We start from the raw sequence: 23,940 nt of genomic DNA on the forward strand, positions 1-23,940 counted from the left end.
ATGTTCTATTGAAAATTTAAAGTTTTATTCAAATCCAATAATTATGAATAATGAATTGGCTCCTTTTTCAGCCATGGTAGAATTCATTTACAATTTAATCGTGGTACAATGCCTTTACAATTTAGCTGTGGTATAATGTTTTTAACATTTACAGCGGTGGTACATGTATAATGCCCTTACAATTTAGGTGTGTTATGAATGTCTCTGGTAGATGCAACTACTTTTATAACCCTAAAATCCTGAGATCAGAAAAATTACATTTTCTCCGCCATTTTCGGTAGTTTAAAAATAGTTATTTTGTCATTCATTTTCCATTTCAGAAAGCATTGAGAGCAACTTTGGGAAAATTTTAACATTGTGTTCAAAATTCATATCATATATCTGTGGTAAAATTTAAAACAAAACAAAACATTGTGCTTTTAAAAAAAAAAACTGTACAGAAACCGAACGAAGTTCGCGTAAAATTAATACGTGGTTTTTTTTTGTTTGTTTTTTTTTTGGTTGTTGTTTTGTGTATTTGGGGGGGGGGGGTATCATTTACTCCAAACGGCCGTTGATGTTGGATACATATCATGTGAAACTGTATTGTACATACTCTATTTATGAAATATGATAAGATTTTCTCTTCTCTTTCAAGCATTGAAATATTAAGTTTTATGAAAATCAAATAGTCCTTTCCAAAAATTACACAGACCCATCTATAGCAATCTAATCTGTTGTTCAGTGTTATGTCTGAGATTTAGAATTGTTTTAAATTTATGTCCACAATAATTTCAACAGGTAATCATGTTCAGGATATGAAATATTTGTCAGTTCTGAGCACTGCTCCATAGTTTACCAATAATTCATGACTGTACAATGTAACGTGTGTAAACAAAACTCAAATCAAAAACAACTCATCGGCGTGATCCGTGAACAAGACTAATTGCCAAACCCTGTCACCTTTGCTTCTGGTCAACAGCACCTTCGACCTGGTCAAGATTGTGAAGACAGTGTCTGACAGTTCCATCTTAGAGGTATGTATTCCCAAGTCTTAAATGTCGCATAGTGAATAAGAGTTACTGCTCTTTAGCACAATTGTCGTCGAGTTACTAACTTTTTGGATTCCTGACCGCAAGTCATGTTTCATAGGTTTTTTAAAGTATGAATACTGAAATTTAATTCATTTCTTGAGTCATTCTGTCTAATCACGTAGGTAACGCTTTCAAACTTTATTAATAATAGTTTTATTTTATCTAAGTTGACACTGCGCAGTGATCTGGGTAATGTGGTTATTAATAAGTCATTAACACCTCCTGGCTGGTTCCTCACTGTTGTAAGAGGGTCCGTTCCGACATGTGTGTTTTCCCGGGTACTCCAGTTTCCTCCACATTAAAAGTAATAATTTCATCCTTGCACTTCATGTAATAATACATTTACATACGTTGTATAATTGTTAATAGTCGTAAAATGAAGAGGAGGCCCACGGGCCTTAATGGTCACCAGATCATTCACAGTAAAGCATTAAGTCTTGTAATTTGACCCCAAAAAGATACTTCATATAATTTATACTTATATGATAGTTTGATGTAATGATACACAGATAGCAAACTATGTAAAAAATAAAATAAAGAATAAAGTCAGCAAAAGATGAAGTTGGTTGCATTTTAGTCACTTAGAGGATTCATTTCCTACCCCCCCCCCCCCCCCCAGAGTAAATATTTTTGTTAATCGAATTATTTCCATTGTCTATTCAGCTGAACCCATTGCACCCATCCACCTTCAAATATTTGACTACACCGTGGGAGTTCTAAAACTTTGGTCCATTATGTAATTTAGATCTCACTCGGTTTGGCTAAAAAACATATAAAGCAATAAGATAAGGTTGCCTTGGCCAGAACTTCTACACATCAGGGGATATGAAATTTAAAAATATTCTAGACAAATTTGTACTTTCTTTAAATATACATTTAGTACTGATAAATCAGATTCCAGCAAAACTAACTTCAACTATAGCTCCTTTTACCCCCTACCCCACCCTGACTTTGACCGACATCTACAACTTGTATATGAACAAGTGAAGATAACGAACAGTCGTCAATCTCATAAATCCTCTAAAGAATATAAAATTAAGAAAAGTTTACAGTCAATGTCAGCAAAACAAAAGAAAATAATTTTAATACCAGTGATCACCCCCCCCCCCCCTTCCTCAACTAGACCTCAACCTTCTGCTATATTTATGACAGCTTTATCCTCTGTCAAACTTTATTTTACAATAAAACCACGAAAGAAGATTATATAACATTACTTACAGATTCCATTTACAATATAACCGTTTTGTTCCAACACTAACACCCAAACTTCTGCCCCAGAAATTTTAGTAGACAGCTCTATGGCCTTTAAAATTGTGCATTCAATTAAGAAATTTTTTTTTTTTTTAAATGCATGAGGGTGTGAACTGCGGCGCACTTGAGGAAGCGCGTTAAAACGCTTCACGAGAAGCATGTTGACGTGCACGTGAAGCGTTGCTGTCCATACTCTAATGTATTTTCAAAACTGAAATTCATATTTCACAATTAATACATTCTATTTTTATTTCTTTCGGAATATTCCTATCTATTTAAATAGCTGTACTACATTTATCAAGATTCATACATTCATTAAGAAATTACTATCATTTCAATTGGTAAAGATATTGAAGGCATTGTACACCTAGGAAATGTAAATATTTTATATTCAATGTCAGCAGAAGTGAGGAATTTTTTTTTACAACGTCAAGGAATACTATATAAAAGATTTGGCCCAGTCCTGGAGTCCGAACCCCTAACCCACAAGCCAAGAAAACAGTTTCTGTAGAATGGTGTCTTCATTCATTCATTCATGTTTAATTTCCTCTATCATAGATTATGTGGATCTATATACAATGATAATTTACACGCTGATATATTTGCGTAGATAAAGTAAATGCGTATTTATAAAAAAAAAAAAAAAAACAAAAAAAAAAAAAAAACATAAAAAATGTGAACAGTTAATAAAAAAGAGATATAAATTTTTCAATTGCAAAATGCAAACGATTACACACAAACTAAGACCGTCCATATAGTACAGAGTGCGTAACCAGGGGAGTGACTGAGCTATCCATATTAGTTAGAAATACATCCCCTTATGATGTTGACATAGGGTTCCTATTTCTTTCTGACATAGCAGAGAGTCGCTGCTCTTTCTAATGTGTAAAGTTTGCTACACGCCCAAATGTCTGAAAACATACCACAAGTAAATCTGCTCATATGCAAAAGCTAATTTTGCTTTCGGTACCCCGTCCATATGCGTTAAAATATACCCAGGTACAACATTTGCGTAAAGTTAATGTAAAGTTTGCATATCGTGTGTATCAAAAGATGCATGTGAACGGGGTTTATTAGAAACATTATTATCAGTGCATAGCAGGTCTTACTGGTTTTCAAATAATACATGTACATATTTTTATTTCAGATGTTTTCCCTGCTATGTTCCAGAGCTGTTTTGCTTACAATCCTTTTTGTCACATTGCTGGGGATGGCAGACGCTTGTGGAAGGCCTGGACCACGCCTTATGGGACTGGCGTTAGAAAAGTGTCAAAACAACTGCGCACACAGCTATAATATCCGGAAATGCTCTGGCGAAAGAAGTGATAAAGGCATCCAAATGTGTATCAATCGAATCGGCAGTGACTATCAGCATTGCATAGGAGAATGCTGAGGATGTCCGAAATATCTGATAGCAGACATACAGCTTCACTTGCTATAATGCCATTGTGTTCTAAAGAACTTGACGTATTTATATGAATGACAACAGACAAGTGAATGAAACACGTGTAATAAATTAAGTATATACCATTGTACAGTGAGACTGTGACCTTTTCTTCTACAGTCAGGTGTATTTTATACCATTGTACAGTGAGACTGTGACCTTTTCTTCTACAGTCAGGTGTATTTTAGATATCTTATTGTTGCAGATCGTATTTTTTTTCCTCTTTTTTCCTTGTGTGTATTGTGTTTTGATTCGACATCGATTTTTCCAAACTGCATATTTCTTTCAAACTTTGCAAAGTATATTTACCTTCCTTTCTATGTAATGCTTAACCAGACCAGAAAGATTAAAATATTTGATACATTTTCTACTGTGTCAGAAGTTAGTTACGGGGTATAATGAACAAAGCGTGCCTTCCGCCACCACCCGTGTGCGTCCTCCATGGTACGTCTGCACATTCATCAAATTGAAACATGTAAACACAAAAACTAAATTTGTGCAGAATAAATACCCCATTCATTACATCGCATAAACTGTTTGGGTCATTGGGCAAGGCTCGTATAAAAACGCACACCGAAATCGCGTGTCGGATCTTAAGTTCAAGATCTTTGCGATAATGATGTCACGAATTTGGGCATGTTTCTTTTGTTTTTCTCATAATACACATATTTCTTCCGTATGAGGATAAGTGTAGGACAGCTATGTAGGTATTTGGTATACTGGGTGATTCGGAATGGTCTCTGTTCTTCACGTATCTTTCATTTGCTTATTGATCTATAACGGTGTATTGAGAATAACAGGTAAGTGTGAGGTTTTCATTATCAAAGCATGAATTGGTATGTGTATGTCTTTTGTTTTAGGAATTGGACCAGTTCATTTGATCATTGTCCATATTTAAATCACCAACTGAAGACGCAGTGGCTTCCATTCATAGATTTTGAATATCAAACTTTTAAGAGGTAGTAGTTTTAAAACAACCTATGCAAAAATTACCGAACCAAAAACAGTTAAAATCAACTAAACTCTTTAAAACTGAATTATATTGCTCGATCGGAAGTTATAATTATATCTTTGAATTTTTGTTTGGGTTTAAGTTACGGTTTCGTTTTCGCTTTTAGCTATTCAGTGTATGTCAAATTAAAGGTTCGCAATTTAAAAAAAAAACCAAAATATTATGGTACAATCTGTAGAATGGCGGATGACCTTCACATTTCCTTGCGAATGTTCACAAATAATGACTGACTGCAACTGTTCTCCGTGATATTCATTGTAATTTCACAATCTTTCTGAAATTATCTTTTCGTGTGGTTCAGGGTTAGAATAGGTTCTCAATAGCCCTTGCTTGTCGTAAGAGGCGACTAAATGGAGCGGTCCTTCGGATGAGACTGCATAAACCACGGGCCCGTGCCACAGCAGGTGTGGCACGATGAAGATATCCCCCAAAGGCCTTAAGCGCCGAACATAGACCTAAATTTTGCAGCCCTTCACCGGCAATGGTGACGTCTCCATATGAGTGACAAATTCTCGAGAGGGACGTTAAACAATATACAATCAATCAATCTGAAATTATCATACAAATCATGGCTTTTCCCTAAGACGTCAATGTTAATTGGTTATGAAATAAATTGGGCGGGGAAATATTGTTTATTTTAATTTTATTGGTCAAATATTTTTATTTGGTAATACCCAAATGGTATGGTTGTAGTGGTTTTACGCTATTACTGCACCGGGCGTGGTACATGTAGCTCAGTGGTAGAATGTTTGCATCGTAAACGTGAGGTAGTGAGTTCCGGTCCCACACGCACCATGGCCGAGTCAAACCTAAAGCGTAAGCAAAGGTAACGATTACTTCTCTAAATGCTCGGCATTTACAAGTGAGAATCACGGATCTTTCGGAAATGACCTTAAACGAAAGTCCTGCGTCGCGGCAAGCAAATTGCACGTTTAAGAACTCTCACTGTTATATGGTACTGAGCGCTAGACAGCTGAGGTCTAAATTTGTGGTACTTCACCTACAGCTGGTGACGTCTTCAAGGGGCATTAGCTGTGAAAGTGATGGAAACCATTTTTTTTTCTCTCAAAACCTCTCAATGGCAAAGGGATATACATATGTATATTAATGACAAATAGAAACATTTATTTTGTACAAAAACATGAGAAACCAAATAAAACTACGTTAAATAATCGCTTTTAGTGTAAAGAAATATATAAGGATCCAAGAAATTTTGTCTTGCAAAACAATAATTATTTAATGACCAAAATTACACATTCATGTGCCTGCTTTGAGGTTTAAAAGTGTTTGAAATACTTATTCACTGGTGTTATTACTGAAACATATATAGAAAAAACTTTCATTGAACTTCATTTTGGTGACAAAATGACAGCTAATTCAATATTCAACATGAGTGAAAAATTATCGACGGGGCGTGAAACAAACAACTGACCAACCATAACACTGCTTAGAAATGAATTCTGTCAATATATATAGAATACCTTATTCTGTACATGTTGGTAGTTAAGAGGTCGAACGATGGTCAACACGCTATATTTCATGACATTCAAGGACTACATACGGGATTGGATGGTTCTATATTGTTTAACGTCCCGCTCGAAAATTTTTTAACTCATATGAAGACGTCACCATTGCTGATGAAGAGCTGCAAAATTTAGGTCAATGCTCGGAGCTTACGGCCTTTGAGCAGGGAGCTGAGGGATCTTTACCGGCCTGCTGTGACACTGGGCCTCGGTTTTTGCGATCGCATCCGACGGAGCGCCATATTCAGTCGCCTCTTACGACAAGCAAGGGGGGTACTGATGATCTATTCTAACCCGGATCCCAACGGGATCTGTATACAGGGTTAAGTTTGCTCCGTTGTGTTAAAAGAGAGATAAGAGAGAAAATAGTTTCGTAGATTCTTAGAGTCGCCCACTGAAAACGAGGGCGAAAGGGGCTAAAATAAACGGGAGCGAATAGTTCCCTGTATTCAGTTTTTGCCGATACACAATATCCGTCTTGTAATCTACAAATAAGTTATCTTTTTTCAGGACTTGGCTCATGTTCACAAACAGACTTGCACGGTACGTTTTCTAAGTAATTTTAATTTGTTATAAGTAGTATATAATTTTAAATCTTGAATGCATGATATATTGATTAACCAAAAACGGTCATTTTTCTTTCCTGAAGTGACCAACATGTGTTCAGCAGACAGTTATATTTCGAACTTCATCTATCTGGATGTTCACAATGCTAGTCTCTACTACCTCCAGTCCTGTGTTTGCACTGTGCACGTGCGCTTTCCAGGGACAATATATTTTGTGCCATTAAGAACACCACATTCTGACTGCGGATCTGTAATTCGAGTGAACAGTTACGATGGCAACCAAATCCATTCCTTTCAGTGTGGTGGTTCGGCGACATTTACCGTGAAACCTGATGACAAAATCAACATAACTGTCCACAACCTAGGGGGAGCTGTTTACGATACGTCATACTGTTACGTCGTATCATTAGGTAGGACCTTTTCATCAATTGTTCAAATGAAGTGCCACACCCTTTTGAAAAGGGTAATAATGAAGAAATAGTGTAATTATGTGGCATTATTTAAATCTTCCGAAGAGCCACTGTGCCAAAAAAAGATATGTTAAGTCATGATCCCGTATGACTTCAGTGGGTTAAACATTTTTCATGGGAATAAAGAGGTTGGAAATCCATTTTGAAAATCGTCCGAAGTACAGTTTTATGTTCAGCAGTAGGTTGACTCAGGTGAGCGTTGTCGTCCATGGCCTCTTGTTTTTGGCACATAACAGTGAATGGAACTTTCTTCACGCACGTATGTATGAGCTCAATCTTAGGATACAAAGATCATTATTCTTAATGCTTTATGTACATGTATATAAGCGTATCGTACACACGCTCTGAATGTAGTAAAACACTTACAACGATAATGAGTAAATACACTACAATGTTAATTTCACGGTTAATGTAGTATGGATTGTCTCAGTATTTAGGCATGATTTTATCATTAATAATGATTTATCATTCGATAAAATTACCAATATTGTAAGAAAGCGTACTGAACGGAACATAAGCCACAGAAAATTTTCTTTACTTGACAAATTTAAAAAGTTTGTATTATATTTCAATCTAATTAAAATTAGATCATGTGATCCGCTCCTCTACTATCGCTACACCGAGTGATAATACTTTTCATTTCGTCGTGGCGGCCGCCTAGAGCCGAGCTCGGCGGGCCCTTGACGGAAATCTTTGAGAAATTCAACTCTAGTCTACATCACATAATGGTTTACGACGAAGGATCATAATGATTTCAAAGTATAAGAAATCTCAAAATAATCACTTATTAGTTTCATCAAATGAACAGACAATGCACGCTTTAGAGCTCATTCAGGTAAAAAAAAAAATGAACATCTCGGAGATGGAAATATTTTAAATGATTTAAAAAATGCTGCATTGTTCCATTCAGCATCAGATAGCGGAATTGGCACAACGGCCTTCCAGATCTCCTGTCCATATATCGAGAGAAAGACTACAACATCTACCACCACAACTACGTCATCAACCACTTCCCCAATTACGTCATCAGTTTCGACGCGGGAAATATCGACTTTGACAAGTACATCAACTACGTCATCAGCTTCAACGCGGGAAGTATCGACATTGACAAGTGCATTACCTACATCAACAGATTCTGACGGAATTTCCAGATATACTGGCGATAGTAATGATGCTAAATCAGGTAAACTCTGTAACGTAGATTTATAGCGAGGGCAGCGAGCTCTAAATATTAGGAGAGAAAATTCGAGCTGCATCTACAATGTTAAAGAACCCTCACTGCTATGGTCATGAAGCATCTATAGGTATAAATTGATGGTGCCTCACCTACAGCTGGTGACGTCTTAGTATGAGTGAAACATTCTCCAAGGGACGTTAGTGAAACAAACTATCAAATAGATATTTTTTAAGATGTATTGGTTTTAAGTACAAAGTAGATATTTTTGCCTATTTTCATGCACTTCCAGTTGTAAAATACTAAGTGTTAGTCCCTAATATTGGCTGGACCCCTTGGAAAGATTTGATTGGAGGTGGAACCCACTCCCCTGGGAAATGTATTTGAACCTGTGCATTTATGCTCCCCCCAATGGTGACCACCTACTAAACCGAAGCTCCACTGGGCCGAAATCTAAAATAGAACAGAAAACAAGAAGTTGCAATGGACCTATATCGCTTACTGTTAATTCGAATGTCATCGTTTGAAAGAAAATAAACAAGAGTGTTATGGTTCATTCTACACGTCTAAAATAAGTGAATGATCTTTCTAGATAAATGCTGATGAGAAAGTTGATTAAGAATATAATGATCATGTCTGAGAAAACTGCTGCTCCAGTTGTATTTGAATGATTTGATTAGATGACCTACATGTACAAATACAAAAGGTCAAATGTATTGATGTACAAATACAAAAGGTCAAATACATTGATTCTTGTCACAATGATTCAAGTAATATTCTCCTGTAGATATTAAAGCCTTGTCATACATTACTGTTCTAAATTCATGACCAATATTAAAATTTTTAAAATATTGTTTTGATATGGGAGGGAGGGGCGTACTCCCCACACCCGTACCCTTCTCCTCTTGCCACCTCGTTCATCGCCCTGGATTTAAAAAGAAATGGTTTAAATCTACGACGTAGATAAGAGAAATATCCTCCAGATTCCACCATGTTAAACATGTCCTGTGGGAATATCCCGGACTCACACTACACGAAAGGAACACCCCTCCCATGTCTAACATCGCTCCTTTAGGCTGAACTCTCCACTATTCCGTTTTCATGTAACACTCTGGGACCGCTACTTTGAATGTTCTACAACCAGAGAGCTCAGAGCTCTGCATGTTGTCAAGGGCTTGAAAATTTCACAACGATTAATTGATTGATTGTATATTGATTAACGTCCCTCTCGAGAATCTTTTACTCATATTGAGACACCACCATTGCCGGTGAAGGGCTGCAACAGTTAGGCCTATGCTCGGCGCTTAAGGTCTTTGAACAAGGATATCTTTATCGTGTCACACCTGCTGTGACACGGGGTCTCGTCCGAAGGAGGATGTCAAGGTTCTTAAAAACATGAAGACAAAATACGTGAACGTTTTTAGTTTTATCAGTCCATTTAGTTCTAGAACAACAAGAAGTAGCGATAGTGACATTTTATATTTACCAAAAGTTCGAACTGAATATCATGAACGGTCTTTTAACTTATCTTCCACAAATTTATGGAATTAGCTGCCTGTCTCTGTCGGAAGCTGTGGTTCTATTACATCTTTTATATTTGCAGCATTATAACTCAAATAAGTAATATATAGATATATATATAAATATGTGTTTATTTTTCCCCCAGTGATATCGTGTATATATTTTATGTATACACTATATTATGTTATATATTTTCTATTCTCTTATTTATCTCTTCGTGAATATGTTTTATATCCCCCTCTTTAGATGTGTTTGCTATTTAGGGATTTTCAATCTCCCACTTTAATCCCCTTTTGGGGCGGTAAAGGTACAAACTTAGAGCGCAATCCTCTTTGAAATTTTGTTGGATCCGACCCGGGGAAGCAATGAAAATGAGGAACGAGATCACGTGGTCCTAGACTCCGCTTGCCTGGAAAACATTCAAAACCATTCACTGATGCCTAAGGCACATCTTAAGACATAATAAAGGTCAGGTGGCGCTCGTTTCGTACACAACTATCACACTTTTACGACATACTTACTTCCCCAAGATAGAATCAAAGCACTGATAGTACTGAATAGCGCTAAGCGATCTACGTGATACATGGCTTTAATTTGGCAACATAAACAAAATGCAGTGCCTGTAAATTTTCCCAGCAGTTGTAGATACGAAATCTATCAGAAACCTGTTAAATTAGATGAATAAACCATTCCCATGAGGTCTCTCGCGAGTTCCGTGTACAAGTAACGGAAGTTTGCAAGTTCACTTAATAAATACAAGTAACCAGGCCTGGGGGTTATAAAACTTTTTAAAGCACGTTTTCATACTCAAACTCCGTGCTCTAAATCGTACTCATACTCAAAAGTGAAGGTTATAAAACGTTTATGAAATCAAACCCATACTCAAATGGAGAACATGCTCAAGATTTTTCGAGTATGCTTTGGAGTTTGCTCAGAGTTGTATTCAAAACAAACATGGCTGAGTTTGAGTATGAGTATGGTGAACGTTTTATAACCTCCAGGCCTATTCTCTGTAAAGGATGAAGCAACCAGTTTGTTTTATGAGTTCATGTAACACAGTAAATACTCAGCTCTTCAAAACGCAACGTGCATACCATTCCATTCGATAGATGAAATTTATATTTAGACCAACAACAAAAAAGTCAGATGAATAAAATAAACACAAACACACACCAAAGCATAAATATATCTTGATACAGTACTAAAATTATATGGGCAATAATTTTTGTTTGAAAATTCACATAATATAAGCTTGTCACGGAGATGTAGACAACGATACACGAATGTAGCGAAATAAATACAATATGTTAAGTAAAACAACGTCGTACATATTAAATCAAGGATTGTCCCTGTAACACATCTATGCACATGTACCCCATGTACGTTAAGCATGCACATGTACAGTTATGATAAAACGAAATAATTTAGACCTAAAAATATGTATCAAGGAGCAACATTTATCACCATCTCGCTGTTTACTAAAAAGGCCATTCATGTTTTCTTTTTTAAACATATTTTTGTGAGTAACTTTGTGATGAATTTGATCAAACTTTGTTTTTTGACAGATGATGTCATTATCCCATTGGCCATTGCTGTTCCAGTGGTACTCGTTGGTCTCATAGCGATCCTTATTTTGCTGTGGAGAAGGTGAATTAAATAAATATCTATCATAAACGAAGATATGTATATATGTTTGATATTATCAGCAGGTTACAGGATATTTTAATAGAAAATTGAAATCATCTCCTGACGCATCGTTTACCCAATGCCATATTAATATTTCATCATCAAATCTACACTTCATGTTTTTATTCTGTTTTTACAGACGCGTTTTCCATAGCTTCCTTAGCAAATCGATGAAAGATCCATGTTCAAATGAAGATATCGTGATAGATGAGGGGGATGGATTAAAAGAGAGAAGTACAGAAGATTTGCATAAAGATGAGAAATCTAGAACAGCTGCAGTCAATGTGAAAGTAACCAGCGCCACGCCCATAGCATCACGTGTCAATCTCCGCAAATCATCCAGTAACAAAAACATTATGATATTGGCACCTGACCCGAAAGCGAAAGAGAAAGAAAACGAAAGTGATGAATCTACTGACGTAACAACGCGAAACAAAAGTAAAAATACACTTGACTGGAGAAAATCTGAAGCCGATGAGAGTTACTTCACAGAAATACATTTAGGAGGCGGATCCAAAACAATAATTACTGTAGAAAACCTTCCCAGAATGCAAGACGACGTGCAGATTAGATACGATGATATACGGACAGAGCTCTAAATAAAAAAAAAATAGTTTTGAAAATTAGATTTTATCTTTGAATTTTTTTTCTAGTTTTGTATATAGATCTTTGAATAATATTTCCTTACATCATTTATGCAAGTGTTCAACGGCACAAATTTGTCGTAAGGAAAAGTAAGTATAGTATGGAGAAAAAAACACACCGCATATATACAGATAAAATATTAAGCACTTGTTTTCCCTGAGATCGAAATTATTTTATTCCCATGCAATATGCTAGTTATGTAAATTAATATCATGATACATATACATGAATGACTTATTGTTGTTATTGTTTTTGTCGTTGTTAATCATTCCTGGAGAATGAACAATATATTATGATTAATCTAAATATTATAAACATCGTTATTGTATTATTGTACATGCATGATATCATACTTTTCTTATCTTTAATAATTTGTTTGTTATACTATACTGTTTTAATAAAATTCTATATCGCATGTATTTCATTATGAACTTGGCACATTCGCAGTGGATATTGTCGGTTTTCTCTCGAAAAGACAAAATATTGCATTGTAAAAAATGAATTATTCGGAAGAGATGGATACCAAAATTTTTAGGTGTCAAATCAGTATTCACCTCAATCCAGCAAAATCAAAATTTTGCGCTCTATAGTTAAATAGAACGAATGATTATTTTTGTACGCTACCCATTGCTAGTACAAACTAGTTTTCCGTGGACTGACATTACGTCGTCATTGTTAAGGACATTAGTACGGATACAAATTAAATAAACGGGCTGCATACAACACACCTACATAATGCCGTTAATCTCATTCATGATTAATCTCTGGTTTCTCCTAAACAAGGTTAATCGTAGTTTTATTTAATTTTTTGGGACGTTTAAATATTTAAATGTATGTTAAGTCGACAACCATGAAATAAGGCTACGCGCGCGTTTGGGCTGGCAAATTCCGATCTGACCGATTGTGTCATTGTTCCGATCGATGACTTAAATGAATGTGCAGCTTCTTGTCGATGAAAAGGTTTATTTGACGCACATTGTTTTGCGGGACTCTTGTCTTTTGCAACGAACCAAGACTAGCTATTTAAATAATCCACGGTTTTCATTCTGAAATCAAATACGAAACAAATATATAACAACAGAGTTCTTGAATGAAAAAAAAATGGAAATGGGATAGTTACACGGTGTACACCTTGCTCACAGGACTATTCATTTCTCCGTCATGGAATACTTCAATCTGTAAATTCTGATGTACTTCTATATCACGTGCAGGATGTTATTTTATGTTCTCGTTTTCTTGTGCTTTGGAAAAGGTAAGAATTAATCCACGTGTAGCCAATAAACTTGTTCCATTACAACGGGAAAGGCTGTAAGTTAAATCATTGATTTTTTAAACAATTGGTACAAATCAATACGTATGTATAGAAATAACCGGTTTGCACGTCGATGGATTTTGAACTTCTTTAAAGAAGTTTAAAACACACCTCAAACTTTGATCTAAATTAGCTGCATATCTGACAATATACAATATGGAGAGGGGTGAGATGCGGTGACTGTGAATGATATTTTACGTGCACTTTCTAAAGAACATTCGAGTATATTGTTGTTACCCTGGTCTGTACGTCCCTCTGTCACACTTTCCTCTTCCTCAAACTCCTAGCTCTTATTTCGGCAGTAACCAATAAATCTTTTTGGAATATGATATGTGGTGTCCTGTAGATGTGCAGTAAGGTTTTTTATCCTGGGGCAAAATGGGAGTAAAAAAGTTTTTCTATAAAAAAAATTTCTCTTACATTTTACGCATTAGCCAAATCATCTTTTGGTGTCCTATAGGTGTACAATAAGGTTTCAAAATTTTCATTTTCAACCTGGGAGCAAACTGGGGGTGGAAAAACGACGTTTTTCTACAGAAAAACCAAGTTCCCAGAACTCATCTTTTAGGAGATGATTGGTGGTGTCCTTTAGATGTGTAAATTAGTTTTCGGAATTTTTTTTTTTCACCTTGATGGGCAAATGCGATAAAAAAAAAAACGACGAACAAAAAACCTGGTGTTCAGTGAATTGGGTTACATGTATATGCAACAAGAATATATTTGCTTTAAGGGTTGGAATCTCATGATTGGGGTTATGATGACCTCAGGGCACTTGCCCATCAGAATACTCAATTAATTTTGATAGATATACGAAATAGGATTTTTGATGACCCCAAGGCACCTGCCCAACAGAAAATTCAATGCATCTTGAAATAAGCAGCAATGATATATATATATATATATATATATATATATATATATATATATATATATATAGGGTATATTTAAAGGCAGACACTAGCGTGCGGGTATATACATTGTGCTGTCTTATGAGGGCATCTAGTTTTTATTTTATATAAACAACCAAAGAATAAAACAGGAAAGGGTATGGGCGAATGATGATACATGTATTATCCTTTTCTAAACAGCGTGGTTGATCATTTCTCCAAACTTGTTTTATAGAACTTGTGTTATTGGAAGATTCACATCGTGTCTTATATTACAGTGCTGGATAAGAGGAAACCCATGGTCAATGTATTTATGAGCTTTATCAGTTTCCTGTTGACAAAAATACATGTGTATAACGCTTACTCTGAATTACGGATTTATAAACGTCGTTTTTCATTCTTGAAAAATTACTTCCAGGACTTAAAGATGTCATCAAAAGAATCCTTTACCTTGTGCCTGTAATTACATTCATTAGTTAGATATATATAATTTTGCTTATTTTATTCATGGAAAGTCAATCAGTTGCTCACCTCAGTCATATTGAGTATTCTTTTATATTCAAGCGCGGATCCAAGAGGCATGGGGAGGTGTTGGTGGCTGGTCTTCTCTGGAATCGATCAAAATACAGGCTTTGTCTATTTTTATTAAATGTTATGCCCTTAGAATAGGATGGACACTCCAACTATCTTCTTAAACATACATTCTCAACTGGAGATTGTATGAAACATCCCCCAAAAGAGGGGTCCTTTATGCATATACATACCACGTGATTATTTTTAAGTGTACATTTTCTGTAGGTGCTGTTGCAAACTCGTATTGTGCGCAGGTTTCCTCAACACTTCCGGGTAAGTCTACGTTTTGGACATTTACCTTTTTATTGTTTATTGTGAAGAATGTATTCCTAAAATTGTTTGCAGTTTTTAAATACATAGGAAGCTTTCTTCCATTACAATGCATACTGTTATTTAAATTGCTCAATATTACATAATAAAAGTCGTAATTTTTCGATATTGTGTCGGCATTAATGACGCTAATCCTTTGTTTCTAAATCCAGTTGCCACCATGTGCAGTGCATCTTCTGCCACGGGTAGTTATGTGGTGATCGATGTAATGAACTCTAATGAGAGGATGGGAGAGGACGATCGCTCATGCACGTGTTACCTTACTCCCATGACGACTAAAGTGGACGCCTATTTGTACGTTCTACATCAGAATGCTATACAACCGGGTTACAACGGATGCGGAAGTAGAGTGGACATTGTAGTAGGCAGCAATACCGGTTCTGGGGTGCTCCGGAATACTTGCTATCTGGGCGGATCTATTCTGCTTAAAAATAACACCCTAAGTAACATTACCTACGTAAAGGAATTTCCACCTTATGAGGATAGATACTGCGTTGGTTTGCAATCAGGTATTTTTTCATATATGTACATGTATGATATACGATACTCAAGATAGGTTGGTGAATCAAATATGCATGTACATTGACTTTCGAAGAGGGTTTAGTCTGCGATTTGGTCGATGTATTTAACGCATAGCATTGATATTGTGATCATAATCAAAATTCTGCATTTTCTGTTTAAATTCTAAATAAAGAAAATCTATATGGCGTTTGACAAAGAATACCATACTTCACTCTGTGCATATTTTGTTTTAATTATCTTTAAAAGTATAACGACATATAGTGTCTAAAACTCTGTTTCAAAATCTGAACCCGGAAAGTTTACACAATAAATCAAAGCTAGAGTCGGACACTGTCCCGATATAGCCTCGTGCATCTTACTGTGACGTGCTCTTGCTTTTTTTTACTCTCACTGTTTACATCGTGACGTCAGAGATATAAATCGCCGAAACGACTCCTATGCATTCAAATGACCCGCAAGTGTTTAACTTTGAAGATTGTGTTATTCTTATTCAATCACCAATCTATAGTAAAGAAAAGTATGTTTGTCTGATTATCATTGTGAGATCAATTGTAGTGTCCGTAGTAAGTATATGCAAACTCATGCAATGATACATGTATTCTTTCTATGAGTATGGAGGTCATACGTTTCTTTACAAAATGTTGCGCCTAAGTCAAATTGACTCGATTTCTACAGGATGTTTGAACCTAGTTTTTAGGAAATCTGTTCTGCTCTGTAGATAGCTAAGACAAATAATACTTTAAAATTCAGAGAAGGGCATGCACGTCTTGCTTTTGAGGGAAACTTTTACAACGACTGAACGTAAAAGTAAAAAAGCTTTCAATTTACAAAATCATCTGCAGACATATACATGTATGTACCAATATGTTGGAAGAATATCTGGCATGTTCTCATTCAATGTCAAAAGATAATACCTGACACATGAAATGTGAAAATAACGAACAGTGATCAATCTCATAAATCCCATAAGCAATACAAAATGTATATTACTTGCAGCTTAACATGTATTTATAAAGTTAGAAGCTACGATATTAGAGTCGAGCCAATTGACTGGGGTTTTTCTGAGTTCATAAGATGAAAAACAATCCTGTATAATATGTTGCAGAAAGTTGGAAACAAGCCAGTTTGATTAGACGAAATCTTGACAAGTTAAATACCTTCCGTCAATCACAATGACAGCTGCATCTTTACCTGTGATGGAGTTGCTCTATCCTGTTGAAACCATTGATTTTTACAAATTAGTGATATTGTTTTTGTGATAGTAGAAATTGTCTCCTGAAGGGCCCACATCAATATCCCCGTCAGAACCTTCACAGAAGGAAGGTTCACTAATTCCTTTAAATATTCGTACTGCCCTACAGTGCTTCCCAACTGTAAACTTTTCATAACATATTAGTTTTTAAACATAGAAAATATGATTTTTTAACCCCCATTGGTTAACGTTTTGTTTGCTAGTGCTTCGTTTATGTAGAATGTGTGCTTCGCTGAAAATTCAGAAAATGCCCGAACATTATGACAGTTACAATTGCTTTGCCTAGTATCACTGGATTTGAGATGTTGGAAATGATATTATGTCGATGCATAGGAAACGCATACATGCTGACACATGGACCGACGTCTGATCGATTCTTATGTCTTATTATTGTATTTAGTTATTTTTTCTAGCTTAATATGACAATTTTCCAAACTTTCTGCAGATGACGGTGGTGTGCAGCTTCAGGTACAGTGTTTTGTTCCGGGAGAAGAGATCCCCTTTCCAACACAACCACCAACTACACTGAAACCAACAACACCGTTTCCAACACAACCAACCACAGCATCTCCTTCAACATCAGCTACATCACCCACACGAACAGAGCCAACGACAGCATATCCTTCAATACCAGCCTCAACATCCGCCTCAACAACACAACCAACCACAGCATCTCCTTCAACATCAGCTACATCACCAACAACGATACAGCCAACAACAGCATCATCTTCAACACCAGCCTCAACATTCACCACAACAACACAACCAACATCATCTCCTTCAACAGCAGCTACATCGCCCCACACAGCAGAGCTAACGACAGCATCAACATCAACATCAGCATCAACATCCACCAAACCAATACAGACAACATCATCTTCGACATCCACCACAACAACACAACCATCAACATCTCTTTCAACATCAAACATATCAACCAAATCACAGTCATCAACGAAATCTATTTCAACAGCAACTACTTCCTCAGTATCCACGGACATATCAACATCGCAAGTTCCACAGACAGAAAGAATAACAACAACTTCTCCAACAACCATGTCGACCACGACTGTAAAACAGACAAAATCAACTGTTCCATCTAATGTCATGCCTAGTACATCAACTCCAAATTCCTTATCATCAACAACAACAACGACACCATCAACATCTACAACAGAAATTATCATGAAAGCAACTACTTCACATTCATCAACTCCAAGCACAACACAATTAAAGCCTACCACTACATCACCCCCCAAATTAAAGTCAACAACAGCTGATACATCTACAACCATTGAAAATCAGACAACAACAGAATTCAGAACAGTTCATCCAACAACGAAATCTATATTGAGTACGGATAGTGAAGAAACTATTACAACGTTAGCTTCTTCCACACAATCATCATCTGAAACAACCAGCTCAACCCGTTCCAGTTCAACCTCATTCAGTTCAACTGCATCCAGTTCAACTCCAACAATAGAGGATGAAACATCGTCAACATTTACAAAGACTTCAAACACTATACCTACCACTGAAATAGATGGACATACGACAGAAAACCCATCAACCACACAGAGTATGGCGTCTTCTGCTTCAACAATGGCTATACAAGAAACTACAAGTACTCATTCTCCTGAAACAACAAGTCAATTCGCAGAAACGACGACGACAATCGAATTAACTACACCAATGTCATCAACAAAAATAACACCCTATACCACAGACACAACTCAACCGCCTTCAACAACGATCACAACAACAGCTAAACCTACAGAGACATCGAGTACAACATCTACCATGATCAGCACGATTTCTACAACTACATCGTCACCATCAGCAACAACTGGGACGGTTGAAAACATGTCATCTGAGACATCATCAAGCCCAGATATGACAACAACACAAAGTTCAAGTGAAGGAAAACCTGCCCAAAAGACAGACAACATACCATGTAAGTGCCTTTCGTTTCAAAGTTTGTATAATTACATCGCTAAAACTAAAGTGAGGCGTTTGAATCATTGATTGAAGATGGCGTACATGTTCACATGAAAAGCTATCTGGTAAACTTTCATTGCTAAGATGGTCTTCATTTATAGTTATTTGTTGTTTATTTGTTTGTCGTTTTACGTCTCATTCGAAAAAATTTCAATCATGTAAAGACGTCACAGCGTTTATGTGAAACGCCAAAGATTTGACATTATACACGGCGTTCAGGGCCGTAGCAAACTAGGATTTTGTCGTATCAATGCCTACCACACGATGGCACTGGACCCTTGTTGTTAAGGTTATATCCAAAAGACTCTTGATTTTCACTTCTCTTGGCGGGTATTTGGCGAAAGAACATACACTACCTATGTTAAATGTGTTACCTGCTGCCAAATTGTAAGGAAATAGCTAAAGAGGGCTTTCTATTTTCAGTATCAATTGTAATTCCTGTGGCTGTAGGCGGTGTTGTCCTACTCATAATCATTGTTGCAGTCCTCGTGTGTATCAGGTAAGTCTAAACAGAGGCAATTCTAATGGTTTATTTTTATATAAAGTTAAACATCCTGTCGATTTCTCATTCAGAAAGTAACGAAGATGGTTGTGGGTCACACATCTTCAGATTCTTTATTTTGCACTTATTTACATTTCTATATCTCTTGCGAAAATGATTTTTCTTTTATAAGATAAGACTTGTTTCATTTCAAAATAATTACATTTTATTCAATGTTGATTTTACTAATATAGAAGACAACGAAATAGCGGTGGATACAACACTTCCGCTTGAATACGGTAAACTGCGTTCATTGGGTACAGGGTTGTTTTTTTAAATGAGTGCCCTCGAAAATCACCGCACGCTGCTTGTTATAATATCCGAGGGTGCAACATGTTTGTCTGTGTTTAGATGGAGTTTATTATAGATGATATCTTAAATCCATTTTCTACTAAAACAAGTATACATGTATATGATATAGGCATGATTTGGCTCCCCAAAAAACGTCGGGATGGAAATCGGAGAGATTTCAAACAAGCATATTTCATACTTTAAAATTGTTTGTGCTAAAATCACGATAATCATTACTACCAGTACCTCATCATATCCTATAATTTAGCAGCTATGGCTGTGGAAAGAAAAAAGAAAAATATGCTTATTTTCACCAAAACTTTGAAAATTCAGAAAAGGTTTGAAAATTTGACGCAACGTCCAAGGATTGCTTAAAAATGTTGAGTGATCAGAAAATTTCATGAAAATAAGATAAACATCCTTTTTTTTTAAAATCGGAAGTTATTTTAAGACGCCAAATTAAGCTCTTATCATATATACATGTAGTCCTTTCGTTTTGAGGTGTGTTTTTGAAAGTAGATAATAATGTATCGTTGATGTTGCCATATCATGCGCGTTAACATCATCTGATATATTTCATGTATCTGAAAATCACCTATAGAGAAACCCCTCTGTGCACATTAATCCATTGCTTAAGAATCTCAGATTCAATGAAATTATATTCCATCTTTTGTTTCAGACTCCGCAACTAGTTTTCATTTCCATACAACCTGGTAAATTTAAGTGCGAAATAAATGTTGCATTGTTTTTTTAGGGTTTCATAGTAAAAACAATTGTATTACATGTACCTCAAAGATTGAAGCACATCTTTTGTTTGTTAAACAACAAAAAAAAGTTTTTCACCTGATAAAAAAAAAGCTTTAACTTTCTTCTATGTTTTGTTTCAAACAACACAAACCTCTAAAAGTCTTACAGACTGAGACCCTCTGTTAATGTGTGACCCACAACATGCATCAAACCACAAAACGATTCCATAAACATTCTCTACACAAATAGGATATGTCGCGACTGCCCACTTACGTAACATCACATCATCTGTTTTGTTCAGGAATTCCTAATTGCAGAAATGAAATGGGGTTTGGTCACAGAAAATTCTATAATCAATTAACTTCCAATATACCCATGCACAATTACAGAAATAACTCCTTACTGAAAGCAGTTTGTATTATGATAATCAGTTAACCGATATTTGTATCAGAACCACTTTTAATTTCATCTTATATTTCTCAGATAAATCTTAGTTTCTTGTCAACTAATTCACCAACTATATGTACATGTGGCTTTCTAGAATACACTGCAAGGTCGCATTCAACAACTTGCCTTTTATCATTTAAACGTCATAAACGAAATTAAATAACAATCAAATGATCTTCATCCTCATAGAAACATGTCTGTATTGCGTGAAGCCTTGAGCATTTCTGTCAACTCACAACTCCAACAGAATGATCTGTATATTAAGTAGGATGTACAAAATTTAACATAATAATTGTTATTTGTCGACTGATGAAACTTATAAAATATGTATGTAAATTTTTACTGTAGGCGTGGCAGCAGGGGTGGGGAGACACTTATTGGAATGACCGAGAGACAGATAAATGACAAGGCATCTTACGACAACCCGACGTACGAGGATTTCTGGTACTCCAACAGCGTCAGCGAGAAAGACGCAGACACAGACTCCATGATGCAGGAAAAAGACAGAAGCGAAAGTATGGAAGATTTAACTCCGGAAAAAGAGTCGGAACCAGTTAAAGTGGATGGCGAGACTTGGACTCATTTATGACGAATACATTTACTTTAGATCTAGTCCCTGTGCCAAATATCCATTTATCTGCAATACGTAATCCTGACCACTAGATGTCGCGTATGAGTGAATATAAATGTAACAAGAATCGCTTTAAATCTTTCAAAATGGAAGTTATTTGTATGAAATATATCTTCGGAACTGAGTATTCACCTGATAAAGCCGCCCATACATTTGTCATGGACGATGGATCAGTGAGATTCCTATTACATGCATTAGATCACTTTAAATATAGACTGTTTCAGGGGGTCGTCTAAGTGTGGAACTATGATACAATTACTCTCTTGACATTTTGTTGTGTAATACAAAATTTCCTTTATCTCAAATCTGCATGACACGTTTCTCTAAAGGCCTTTGTAGTTTTCAATCAAAAAAAAAATTCTTGGAAAAAGTCCAAGTAGTCAGTGTACATAATTACCATAATGTTGAATAGATGTTCAATTTTCTATGAAAGTACGTATAACTTATTGTTTGTCATTATGCATGCTAGTATGTATTCAAAACCAGTCTGTATTTTTACATGTGAATTTGTGAAATGATTTATGACATTAGAATTCGGTTTGTGTATGACACGAGTATATCCATTATAATATTAGATATTGGTTTGTGTATAACGCGAGCATATCCATTGATCGGTTTGTGTATGACGCGAGTATATCCATTATAATACATGTATTAGAGATCGGTTTGTGTATGACGCGAGTATATCCATTATAACATTAGAGATATCCTTGTGTATAACATGAGGATGTCTATTAATATCATATACTAATGTATGACACGAGTATATACCTATGCAACTACATTTTTTCGTGTTTCTAACTTCACCATTCATTCCGTCCTGATCAACCTTCAGTATATACCGAGGTTTTCGCATTTAGAGGTTTTTTTTATTAAAATCTAAATTTAGGTTTTTCAAATGTTGCGAAACTTTTGAAAGCATCTTGTTCTTTTAAACGCAATGCATAACACTCGAAAAGATTTACATCGGGTCCAGAGAAGGAGCGGAGTGACATCTACTACGGGCCTATACATACAGTTCTATGCAAATACGCAGTACCCCTAAAATCACCAATTTTATTTCTTTTCGTCACTTAGTGTTTTTGATGTCTTGCGGTGTCCATGTTAGTTGACGGATTGTATTCTGTATATTCTGATCTAGTTTGTTTTATTGGAACACGGGAGGAAGTGTTGAATGTGAAATTTATTGATCATTCATCTTATTTAGAAAATAAAAAGGATATGAGGAAGTTTAGATTGGCTGATTTTACTTATTTTATTTATTTTCTACATGCACGTGTCAAACAAATGCTAGTGATGTATCTTGACCTACACCCATAAATCATCACTACTCCCAAATTTGATCAACAGCTGGTACAGTATTGCTGCAGATAGTCCTTTCCAGATCCGAAGTCGAACGATAAACTGCCCTGTCATTGATAGGCTGTGTTTGCCCCACCATCGCGGTCATAATTAGATGGGTTCCATGATATTGTCATGAAAACGTGAGAAAAATAATAGGCAACAAAAATCGCACTAATTGTGGCAATATTTCACGTGGTGGATAAAATGTAGCCACGCCTTCTTGATCTCATTATGATTAATTTAGGAAAAACTTACATTTGTATATTACAGGCAAAAAAAGTCCTGATGCGAATTGAAATTATAAATATTAGATTTGAAATTAATACACGAAATTACAACAGTATCAGCAGACATGTTCTATGCCCATACCAAGGCTACCTTTGATCAACTAACCACACTTTATAGCTGTGTTTTATATAGTTATTTGTTGTCTCAGAGATCGTTTATCAAAGTTTCAGCATGCATTGTACACAGGTACATGTATTCACTACACATTAGTATTCGCTGTGCACTAGTTGCTATGCACCAGTATTGATTGTACATTAGTATTCAAGAAACTTAAGTATGTACAATGTCAAAAACCACATAAACAAGAGGCCCATGGACCACATCACTCACCTGAGTTGCCTTGGTCCTGTCATTGTTTAGCAGTTCTGATTTTTAAAAGAATTATGTATTCCAATGAAAACTTTTGACTCCA

General features: G+C 35.9%; 2 protein-coding genes and 1 long non-coding RNA gene across 4 annotated transcripts; all 3 read left to right on the forward strand.

Moving 5' to 3' along the window:
• Positions 1 to 503: 503 nt before the first annotated feature.
• Positions 504 to 4,134, forward strand: LOC125674084 (uncharacterized). The gene is made up of 2 exons (XR_008801136.1): positions 504 to 1,016; positions 3,472 to 4,134. It is a non-coding gene; the product is annotated as an uncharacterized LOC125674084 (long non-coding RNA).
• A 260-nt stretch (positions 4,135 to 4,394) lies between these two features.
• Positions 4,395 to 12,774, forward strand: LOC125676299 (uncharacterized). Its single transcript, XM_048914184.2, has 6 exons — positions 4,395 to 4,568; positions 6,814 to 6,846; positions 6,953 to 7,279; positions 8,250 to 8,522; positions 11,600 to 11,681; positions 11,860 to 12,774. Exons 1-6 carry the CDS (start codon positions 4,502 to 4,504, stop codon positions 12,317 to 12,319), a joined length of 1,242 nt encoding a protein of 413 aa, XP_048770141.2. The 5' UTR covers positions 4,395 to 4,501; the 3' UTR covers positions 12,320 to 12,774.
• A 434-nt stretch (positions 12,775 to 13,208) lies between these two features.
• On the forward strand, positions 13,209 to 23,130 carry LOC130052753 (mucin-2-like). Of its 2 annotated transcripts, XM_056158642.1 has the most exons (7): positions 13,275 to 13,617; positions 15,363 to 15,410; positions 15,620 to 15,976; positions 17,687 to 19,195; positions 19,663 to 19,738; positions 19,975 to 20,019; positions 21,614 to 21,753. In XM_056158642.1, the coding sequence occupies exons 1-6, from the start codon at positions 13,554 to 13,556 to the stop codon at positions 20,012 to 20,014; spliced, it is 2,094 nt and encodes a 697-aa protein (XP_056014617.1). In that variant the 5' UTR covers positions 13,275 to 13,553; the 3' UTR covers positions 20,015 to 20,019; positions 21,614 to 21,753. The 2 variants fall into 2 exon arrangements, with proteins under 2 accessions (XP_056014616.1, XP_056014617.1); XM_056158641.1 differs by lacking the exon at positions 19,975 to 20,019 and having other exon boundaries at positions 13,209 to 13,617; positions 21,614 to 23,130.
• The last annotated feature ends 810 nt before the right edge of the window (positions 23,131 to 23,940 follow it).

The sequence above is a fragment of the Ostrea edulis genome, chromosome 3 (assembly GCF_947568905.1).
Source record: "Ostrea edulis chromosome 3, xbOstEdul1.1, whole genome shotgun sequence".
Classification (NCBI taxonomy): domain Eukaryota; kingdom Metazoa; phylum Mollusca; class Bivalvia; order Ostreida; family Ostreidae; genus Ostrea; species Ostrea edulis.